The 9,223-nt window shown below is 39.1% G+C and overlaps 5 protein-coding genes across 7 annotated transcripts in view; 2 read left to right on the top strand and 3 right to left on the bottom strand.

Moving 5' to 3' along the window:
* LOC135167317 (uncharacterized protein) overlaps positions 1-9,223 on the bottom strand; it is a 73,519-nt gene that overhangs the window by 42,875 nt on the left and 21,421 nt on the right. The window lies entirely within an intron of this gene.
* On the bottom strand, positions 80-3,478 carry LOC135167381 (ubiquinone biosynthesis protein COQ4 homolog, mitochondrial-like). Its single transcript, XM_064130514.1, has 5 exons — positions 3,223-3,478; positions 3,078-3,085; positions 1,229-1,579; positions 730-953; positions 80-643 (listed from the first exon to the last, which is right to left on the bottom strand). Exons 1-5 carry the CDS (start codon positions 3,476-3,478, stop codon positions 478-480), a joined length of 1,005 nt encoding a protein of 334 aa, XP_063986584.1. The 3' UTR covers positions 80-477.
* LOC135167376 (uncharacterized) lies at positions 4,478-5,231 on the top strand. The gene is made up of 3 exons (XM_064130504.1): positions 4,478-4,749; positions 4,838-5,021; positions 5,099-5,231. Exons 1-3 carry the CDS (start codon positions 4,511-4,513, stop codon positions 5,156-5,158), a joined length of 483 nt encoding a protein of 160 aa, XP_063986574.1. The 5' UTR covers positions 4,478-4,510; the 3' UTR covers positions 5,159-5,231.
* Positions 5,201-6,614, bottom strand: LOC135167361 (small ribosomal subunit protein mS35). Its single transcript, XM_064130483.1, has 3 exons — positions 6,402-6,614; positions 5,606-6,225; positions 5,201-5,490 (listed from the first exon to the last, which is right to left on the bottom strand). Exons 1-3 carry the CDS (start codon positions 6,517-6,519, stop codon positions 5,218-5,220), a joined length of 1,011 nt encoding a protein of 336 aa, XP_063986553.1. The 5' UTR covers positions 6,520-6,614; the 3' UTR covers positions 5,201-5,217.
* Positions 6,742-9,211, top strand: LOC135167347 (beta-parvin). 3 transcript variants are annotated; one of them, XM_064130454.1, is made up of 4 exons: positions 6,743-7,004; positions 7,549-7,668; positions 7,829-8,092; positions 8,278-9,211. In XM_064130454.1, exons 1-4 carry the CDS (start codon positions 6,773-6,775, stop codon positions 8,991-8,993), a joined length of 1,332 nt encoding a protein of 443 aa, XP_063986524.1. In that variant the 5' UTR covers positions 6,743-6,772; the 3' UTR covers positions 8,994-9,211. The 3 variants fall into 3 exon arrangements, with proteins under 3 accessions (XP_063986526.1, XP_063986524.1, XP_063986523.1); XM_064130453.1 differs by having other exon boundaries at positions 7,546-7,668; XM_064130456.1 differs by lacking the exon at positions 7,549-7,668 and having other exon boundaries at positions 6,742-7,004.

Genomic DNA, 9,223 nt, shown 5'->3' with positions numbered 1-9,223 from the left:
AATCTATTCAAGTGAGGTTGTTTGTTATCGCAGTATTTGCTTTGTTATAACTGAAAAAAAAAGATGAAAAAAAAAAATATTTGAAAAAAATGGAAAAACCCGTTTATTTGTAGTTTGTACATAATTAACAATTCCGATAGTATTCCTCAGTTAAAATTCACACAATGAGAAATGGAATGTTTGAAAATGCACTGAAAACCCACGATAGGCCGCAATTTTTCCAACGTAGTTTATAGATTTTATGAAATTCCCCGTAGGAATACGTATAAAATTAAATATAAAACATATATATTTACCGTACTACAAACGAGATAAATGAAGATAATACACAACAAGAAATAAAAACACACATTTTGTAATATGGATTATATCGTAACTCCATTGAAAATTATATTCTTAATATTTCCAGTGTTACAATCAATAAAAAAAAATTGTTATACTGTGTACTAATTGAACAAACTAAACTAGCGTATAAATTTATTTATGTACTATTTGAGCCAGTGGTTGAATGTTCATCTCTCTGTGAAAATCATCGAGTCGTTGCTCCCATCGTTCCTCGAAGTATATTGACAGTAAAAATTCAGCACTCTTACCGGTGTTTATAGCCCATGGCAAGTGGTACTTTGCGTAGAGCTGTCTTTGTCTGTGTAAATAGGAAAGTTGTATGACGTTTGCTTGATTACAATGATGCAATTGACGGTGAGAATTCATTGAAAGGTGGTAGTTTACCTCGGTCTCAGGCGTACAGCACCGAAGACAGCTCCACCGATGCACATTGGCAAACGTGTCTGCAGTGCCTCGACCCACTTGACTGTCACTTCACCCAGCATTGTTGTTGGCATGAGCAGAACCGCATGAAATATGTCGTGCACCTCGCGATAACGCTGCATCACGTATGCCAATTCAATTTCATTCACGAATTTTACGTGATCTCGAGAGTCTGGGGTTACGTTCTAAAATCAAACTTTTTATTTTTTTCGATTCTGACAGTCGGGGGAGCAGATAAGAAGGAAAATTCAGTAATATATTCTGCCAAAGATTTTGCGCAATTCAGGATTCGCTAACGGATGCTGCAATGTCTTCAAAATAAATAGAATTCTTGAAGAAAAATGTCCAGTCAAGGCTTCATGCGTCACAAAGTAATTTCTAAACGTCAAAGCGAAGCAATAAAAACAATCAAGGATTTCCACACAAAAAATTTCACTTAATTAGAGTTCATGCTCCTTACATTGACTTTCAAAAAATTGTGGTAGGTTTTCCCCAAAGTTCCCTCGGGTAATTCCTCCAGCCACTTCATGTCGATCGTATTTGTGTTGATCCTCGGTTTTTCATGGAGTATTCGCATTCCCTCGTCTGTTGATTTCATTTTATCGTAACAGTGGAGTAATGCAAATTTGCCGGTTGTCTCGCCGAGGCAAGCGATCATATCAGCGCGATAAGGATCAACGAGAGAGACTGCTGCTGAGCCACATGCGAGTATAGCACGTTGAAAATTGGTCAGTCTCACGTGATTTCGGGTGAAGTCATCAACGAATGCTTCACCACCATACGTGGAGTTCAGTCTTCTTCCCAGAAGAACCTCTGAAAAAAATTGAGGTAGTAAAAATCAAGAGAATTCTGGTGAAATTCATAATGTTTATTAATTTTTCTTTACAATGATTCAACTATCTGTACATATTTTCATTTACATATACTTTTGCTTTGGTATCGTAAAAATAAAATGGAGCAAAGTGAGAAGTAATCCCAACGCACACATTATCTTTAGTTTAATAAAACGTTTTTCTTTTCGTTATCCTAGATTTTGTACAATATATTCAAGTTTATTATTTTCAATAGAGTTGTGCTCATGTTGGGACTTTACTATTCTATAAGAATAGAATTTTAAATGCACACGTATTTAAATTTTTTATGGAAACGCTGTACGTTCCATTAAAATTCCATCGGAAAATCTGTCAATTTTTTTCCCAATTGAATTCAACGGATTTATATTTTCCAGTAAAATTTTTGGACATCAATTTTGCAAATGGATTTTTCAGTTCGTTTTTCATTTCTCATCACAGAATGGGAAGTTTGAATAATTTATGCATGAAAACTTTGATGGAAAAAATGCTAACCGAATAAACTGCCTAGAGACATGAATATTTATTGTACATTAAGAAATGAATATTAAAAAATGGCGTCGGAAAATCACATGATGTTCAACAGCAACGTTGTCATTCCATGAAAACAGTCAACCACTTCGAATTCTTCTTCTGTATATTTCTCTAGTGTCAGGTATTATTTCAGTTATCACGAAAGCCAAGAAAACAATTTATTTCCCGGGAGTATCGAATTTTTCGTACCCTTTTTTAAAACACCCTTCAAAGCTTCATAATTTTCAATAGAATTCTATCAAATAATATATCATCAGTCTTCCATCAAAGAATCCTTCCTGCAAATTCCACCTCAATGGCACATAACAGTAACCCTAAGAATCCAAAAAACTCCACTACTACCCCCAAACTAGTCATCAAATAACTTCCACTTTGGTAGGTCCTCCAAGAGGTGAATATTTCGGTTCTCCACTCTCTTTCCTCCTGAAAGTCACCCAGGTATAAATCAGACTTCCCAAAACACTGAGATTCAACCCAACAAAGTTCCACCATGAGAATATATAATCACCCCCCACAATCATCCCCAAATAAGTCACACTGATGTTCTTCAAGCAGCCAATGATAGTAGTCGTCAGGGCTGAATTATGAAGTGTGCACACCATAATGCTGTACAGTAGAATAAATCCCATGAAACAGGACAGCCCAAACTGTATCAGAAACATCAGATTTCCCCAGTCTTTGTACTTGATTGCAGAGTCAATGTCCCCCGTCCACCAGGCGATTCCAATAGCCGGCAAAATCATAAACAACGAGTTATAGTACATGAGTCCATACTTCCCCAGCTCCTTGGCATCCAGTTTCTTCTTCGTGTAAACACCATTGGCAGCTGTGAAGGCGTCATTCAGGAATATGAATATGTAGCCCTCCATATTGAAGGCGAGATCATCAGAGGCAGCAACAAGAGCCCCAACTATCATCGTGTACACCGACAACTGAACAGCTGTTTTTGGCTTAACCCCAAGAATATAATACTCAGCGATCATAGTCATGAGTATCGAGAATCTTCTCAATGCTGTGAACATCGGTAGACTCAGTTGTTTAGTCCCCCCAAGTCCGAATATCATATTGCCAATGTATATCAGAGGGAGGGGAAATATTTTGCTCCCTGTCGACCTATCGAGGTTAGGAAAATCAACATAACGCAATTGTTTTGCCAACGACAGCACAACTATTGTCGCCAACATCTGGCCAATACCGAGAACTTGAAACGATGGAAAATCGTACGAAGTTAACACAGTTTTGTTTACAAATGTTATCAAAACTGATGATAATCCGTAGAACAAGGCTGAACCAACCTGCAACCACCAGACATTGTCGTTCTGCATCTTGATTGATCACTAGTTATTACGATTTCTCTAGATTATTTACGAATTTCAATAGTGGTTCAAATATCACTGGTGGTCCATTATTCATGGGTTGCACAGAGACTTCTACGAAACGTACTTGATAACCTTATCATTCTGCTGCTCTCCATGACGATGAGATGGATTTATCTTCAACACTTCCTGGACATCCCTCTGGGGTTATACTGTCTCGCGGTTCTCACGTGGCTCCGGGAGTTTCTAATACTGACAAACGTTTGACTTCGTGGCTGATTGCGATGTGGCATTCAGGAGTGATGAAACTTATTTGGAGTGCCGGGTGGTCCGGCTGACAGTAGATGGCGTACACTAGTCACTGAGAGGGACAACGGAATTTTAAATATTTCAATCTAATGCACTAATGACGGCGTTTAGAAGATTGGAGTGCGATAAGAAGTTATGGTAAAATGAGAATGTCAAATGATATCACCGACGAAAATGTGGAATTGATAAAAAAAAAATAAAATACACCATTAAATAGCCGTGGGCTTCAGTGAAATAAAAGTATTCCTCACGAATGCAGGACAGACTTATATCGTACAAAGACCCACGATTATGGAGATAAGACAGATAGTTCAGAGTGATTAGAAAATATATAATAAGAAATAGGTCGTCTGTGATGAGTATTCTATTTGAGGCCTATCATTAAATTAATGAGGTTTATGTCATTTTTGGTAATTGATTGTTCATATTTATTCAATGCAATTATTGAAGAAATAATCATTTTTTTGAGTAATTGGGCAGATGCATTCTCCCGAAGAGTTTAAATTTTTTAATGAGATTCGTAACGGTGGAGGAACTCTGATGACAATATGCATGACATAATGACATCAAACAATCCGAAAATCATCATCCGAGCAACTGGAGCACTTCGAAATCCAAAAGTGGATGTAATTACGATTTATATGGGGATCCGACCTCTCCATGATTCTCAGTCTTGATCATCATGTCAGTCAGTCATGTAAATTTCAATGAATGAAGGTTTCACATTGAGAAATGCTTCGGAAAGTATTGGCTGTGAGCTTTATCACAGCTGCAGTCACAACCGCCCATATCAAATCCAATTATCTGGAGAATTCTTCGAGGGATCTCATAGCAAGTGCCTTGGGACTCATCGAAGAATTTCAAAATAGTGATAACAATTATGAATCACGTTCGATTCACAAGAGGAAGAATGAGGGTACGGGGGTTCAAGGCAGAAGCTACTACGGAGGCACGAGTCCTGCATTCTATCCGTGAGTAGAGAAACTGATTTCACGAATATTTTTTCAAAATGACCTGAACATATCATTTTATGAATAATTTTTTCCTCTCATCTTCCAGAGCATTCGACCCAATCAGTATTCTGGCATCTCTAGCCTTTCTTGCTTTTCTATTGCAATCGTTTGCTGCACTTTTCGACAGATCGAGATCCATCATTCCGGCTGTGATAAGCAGCAGAGATTCATCAGCGGAGGATGAATCTCCCGATCCTATTGAATTAATCCTACGTGCACTAGAGGAATACGTATGTACCAATCGCAAAACGAAAATTTTGTCAAATCTGACTCAGTCGCTCTCATAAACACGAAATATTGATTTCAGGACGTCTCAAACGACATCAATACCGACACCGAAAGAACCGTCGCGAAAATCACCAAATGAATCGATATGCATTGATTTCACCTTGATAATAAAATACTGAAATTGTTTTGTCAATAAATTTAATTCTCTACAACGTTCTTCTTCAGGTGTAATAAATTCTTAACTGCCTCCCTGTACTTATTAACAGAAAACTGATCCTCTCCAGTGTTGATTAAATCAGTCACCGCAACTTTATACTCAGTGACGTTAGGAATTGTGTCGTGATTGAAATCCTCTGGAGGGTCGTTGGGCCACGAGTAAATTGCCACCAGTGTTTCGCGACTTTTGTTTCTGTCCCAGTCGTAATACTCCATGTCAACCACTTGTTTCTCAACCTCCCAGGGCTCCATGCGCTGCAGTCATGTAAAACGCAGATGTAAATGTTAAAACTTGACTAATTAATTTATCGTAGATCATTGAGATCCAAATTAACGAGCTCTTGAATAAATAAAATAAAAAATAGGTTACCCAAGCTTCATGATAGACTGCAGTGAGCAGGTAATCAGCATACTCAAGATTTTGCTTTCTCGTAGGACACCGGTCAGCAACGATTGAAATAATATCGCTCTTGGCATCGTACCGGGGCCCCAATAGCCTCAATAATTTATCTTTGGCATGCTCGTCCAGCTCCAGAGATGACATTTTCACTCTTAAACTAACGACCCGAGCTAGAGGATCTCTGATGGAAGGAGACGAGTAACAGTAGTCGGATGTGATAACTTCGAGTGGAAAATGCTTCTCACACTTCTCGTCATCCTCCAGGCCCGCTGGCCACTCTGTGCAGAACTGCTTGATCGCCTCGCAGTGTCTCTTGATGGCTGGCGGAGTCAGATGAAGAAAATTCGGGATCTTCATGAGCTCGGTATTGCCAAATTTACCAGGAGGTGCTTCGTTCCTCTTCGGGTAACCCTGACGGATGGGAAGGGGCACTGAGGCGGGGTGGAAGGTCTTGGGACCTGGCCAGACTGAGGGCCAGTCTTGGTCTGTTGCCATCTGATCTGCCCGAGGAGGAGGCACTTTTGGCCTCTCTATTTTCTTTCTTTTGTCATCAGATTTCTTGGGGATGAACCTCAAGACACGAAATTCACCTGAGGAAGTGAATCCAGTAATAAATATTATGTTTTTTGTTTCAAATGAATCCTATTCGTCATTATACTTCACTTTTCCTTAAATTAAACGTGATTAATGTCTAATGTAATTTGTAAATAAAATAAATCGATAAATAAACATGAAACGTTTAGAATTTTTTTGAGGTTATAATTACCAATCATGCCATCTTCTTGGATTGGCAGTGGAGTAGACGGTAGAGAATACGCGACACTCTGTAATTTCGATGGCACCGCAAACCCATTTCGTCTGCTCAATCTAATAAGCACTGACATTTTGGTATTTAAACAATTAAACAATATTCGTAGCCGACTGTTTTGCTCTTCTACATGTCTCCATTGAAGCCACTGCGCACTCAGTCCGCGCACGTTCCGATTCCCCTTTCCCCATTCAAATCGCTTTGAAACCAATTACTCACATTTTCCCTTATCTTTGAACGGAAATTCCTCTTCCTCGTCTCCCTACCCCTTTGGACACTGGTGACCCTTTCAGTAGTGAAAAATTTGCGATTGTGGACACCAGTTCAACATGAATATTCCCCAAGTGCCCCCTGATCACATGAAAAAACTTATAGAGGAGATGCACAACAAGATAACCGTTCACACTCCTCAATTGATGGAGACAATTTATCTGTCGGAGGACGAGATCGAGACTGGGATATATCCTAAAATCATCGGAGTTATTCCCAAGGATATTCCTGAACCAGAGCATGATTATGCGTCAATAGATGGAGATGAGAGTGAAGATGATTATGCGGAAGGTAATCCGTATAACAAATTCTTTGAGTAGCTTCGCAAATTCGCAAAAAATTCTATCGCATTTCTATGAAATTTGCTGATAATTTTATCAATTTAATTCAAATTTTCACGAGAAAAATTGTGCAGAAAACCTAGAAGTCGATTTTCCTACGTATAATACTGTGGTATTTATAATTAAAAAATTACTAAATGCATGAAAAATTTATTCGTATTTAGACTTCAGTCTGAGATCGATTTCATGTTTAAAAAAATTGAGTTTTCTAGAGTTGAAAAAATTTCAATTATTTATTTATAGGTAATGCATGGCTTTAAGAATTAATAATTATAAGTTTTTGCCAAATTTTCCGAAAATCTTTGAGGCGAGAAATGCGCGTAATTTTCTGTTCCACTGTTGTTCCCTATTTCCCCGCCACACATCCACCGGAATATACAGTTGTGCAGGTACTATAGGCCCACACAAACTCGGTCGGCCAGAGGTTTTATTCTGAACCGATGACGTATTTATTTTCGTATGCAGTCATCATGCTGTTTTTATTCCCACAGTAGCTATGGCGTCTCCCAGGCCAAAATCACCTCGTACTCCTCTGTCAGTTAAAAAAGAGGATAAAGAGGAGAGTTTCTGGGATAAAATTGGAACTCTGGGACGAAAGAAGAGGATAAAGGAAGGTAATACCTGAGGAGACCGAAATAATTAATACACTTCGATGATTAACGACTGCGGAAATCTCCTTATATGGCCCGGTGCTTCATAACGATTGCTCAACAGCTTCATAACAAAATTATCCGAGAATCCACTGATAAAATGAGGGCATTCTGTTTTGTACAGTTCAAGAGGTCCAAGAGGAGGGCAAATATGCCATCGATTCACCCGGATTAGCTGCCAATCCGGACAGCCTTCCGGAGGATTACGCCCTTGATGAGAATGAGGAGCGATCGATGATTGAGCCGAGATCCCTCGAAGATCCTAAAGTGCAGGAGCTTATTTTCGTGCTCATTGAGTGGATAAACGATGAACTTGCTAATCACAGGATTATCGTCAAGGATATTGTGGAGGACTTGTATGATGGACAAGTGCTCCAGAAACTCATAGGTATTTATGGTGAACTTTATCATAAATTGCAGCTCTCGTGTTTGAAATTGAAAGAGAAATCCTAGAAGTTTCTTGTCTACTTCCAGCAGTAAATCTTTAAGGAGAAAATGGAATGAGATAAACTATTCTCTGATTTTTGTCGCTATCCTTCCAATATAAAAAATTTTCAATTCCCCATGTTCCAGAAAAATTGACAGGAGAAAAATTAGACGTTCCGGAGGTAACACAATCAGAAGAAGGGCAGAAGCAGAAGCTGGAGGTTGTCCTTTCCGCAGCAAATCGTGTCCTGGGTCGCTATCCCCCTTACAAATGGAGCGTAGAATCCGTACATTCCAAGGACATTGTCCCCATTCTCCATCTTCTGGTGGGTCTTGCTCGTCAGTATCGTGCACCAGTGCGTCTTCCTGAGCGAGTGGCAGTTCAGGTTGTCGTTGTGCGTAAGAAGGATGGCCAACTTATTCACCGCACTGTACGCGAGGATATAACATCAACATACGATGATCTTGGAATGCGTTGCGAAAGAGACGCATTCGATACGCTCTTTGACTCGGAGCACGACAAATTGGCCATTGTCAAGAAATCACTGGTGACATTTGTGAATAAACACTTGAGCAAAGTCCACCTGGAAGTCACGGACTTGGACACGCAATTCCATGACGGTGTTTTTTTGACTTTGCTCCTGGGATTGCTGGAGGGCTTCTTCGTACCACTGGGCAGCTTCCACTTGACTCCAAAGTCACCTGATCAGAAGGTCCATAATGTGTCGTTTGCCTTTGACTTGATGCAGGACGTGGGACTGCCAAAACCCAAGGCAAGACCCGAGGACATCGTCAATCTTGATCTTAAATCCACACTTCGTGTTCTTTACAATCTTTTCACCAAATATAAAGGAGTCAATTGAATTAATTTGAGATTATAAAATAACGCAACGATCGAATGTGCCTTTCAATCTGTGGGGACGATGTTTAACCAGTAGAGACTGCCACGTATACAAATGTATTTAATATTTCTTTAATACGATTAATTAATTTTATCTAGAGGACTAATGAATTTTTAATTGAGTACGGATTGTACAGATGTATATTAACTGACGAAAAGAATAAATGTATTTAATTATTAGTTTACGAGTTT

The sequence above is a fragment of the Diachasmimorpha longicaudata genome, chromosome 11 (assembly GCF_034640455.1).
Source record: "Diachasmimorpha longicaudata isolate KC_UGA_2023 chromosome 11, iyDiaLong2, whole genome shotgun sequence".
Lineage (NCBI taxonomy): Eukaryota > Metazoa > Arthropoda > Insecta > Hymenoptera > Braconidae > Diachasmimorpha > Diachasmimorpha longicaudata.
The sequence above is the reverse complement of the archived record's forward strand: the minus strand, read 5'-3'. Positions and strand labels throughout refer to the sequence as shown.

What these genes read in the sequence shown, in the direction of transcription:
- LOC135167381 (XM_064130514.1), bottom strand. Translation starts at nt 3,478, where the DNA reads ATGCAGAACGACAATGTCTGGTGGTTGCAGGTTGGTTCAGCCTTGTTC. An exon ending in ACAATTTTTTGAAAGTCAAT is followed by an intron (nt 954 to 1,228) that starts GTAAGGAGCATG and finishes GTTTGATTTTAG; the next exon opens with AACGTAACCCCAGACTCTCG. An exon ending in GCTGTACGCCTGAGACCGAG is followed by an intron (nt 644 to 729) that starts GTAAACTACCAC and finishes CTATTTACACAG; the next exon opens with ACAAAGACAGCTCTACGCAA.
- LOC135167376 (XM_064130504.1), top strand. Translation starts at nt 4,511, where the DNA reads ATGCTTCGGAAAGTATTGGCTGTGAGCTTTATCACAGCTGCAGTCACA. An exon ending in ACGAGTCCTGCATTCTATCC is followed by an intron (nt 4,750 to 4,837) that starts GTGAGTAGAGAA and finishes CTCATCTTCCAG; the next exon opens with AGCATTCGACCCAATCAGTA. An exon ending in TACGTGCACTAGAGGAATAC is followed by an intron (nt 5,022 to 5,098) that starts GTATGTACCAAT and finishes TATTGATTTCAG; the next exon opens with GACGTCTCAAACGACATCAA.
- LOC135167361 (XM_064130483.1), bottom strand. Translation starts at nt 6,519, where the DNA reads ATGTCAGTGCTTATTAGATTGAGCAGACGAAATGGGTTTGCGGTGCCA. An exon ending in CCAAGAAGATGGCATGATTG is followed by an intron (nt 6,226 to 6,401) that starts GTAATTATAACC and finishes TCACTTCCTCAG; the next exon opens with GTGAATTTCGTGTCTTGAGG. An exon ending in CAGTCTATCATGAAGCTTGG is followed by an intron (nt 5,491 to 5,605) that starts GTAACCTATTTT and finishes ACATGACTGCAG; the next exon opens with CGCATGGAGCCCTGGGAGGT.
- LOC135167347 (XM_064130453.1), top strand. Translation starts at nt 6,773, where the DNA reads ATGAATATTCCCCAAGTGCCCCCTGATCACATGAAAAAACTTATAGAG. An exon ending in TGAAGATGATTATGCGGAAG is followed by an intron (nt 7,005 to 7,545) that starts GTAATCCGTATA and finishes TTATTCCCACAG; the next exon opens with TAGCTATGGCGTCTCCCAGG. An exon ending in AAAGAAGAGGATAAAGGAAG is followed by an intron (nt 7,669 to 7,828) that starts GTAATACCTGAG and finishes TGTTTTGTACAG; the next exon opens with TTCAAGAGGTCCAAGAGGAG.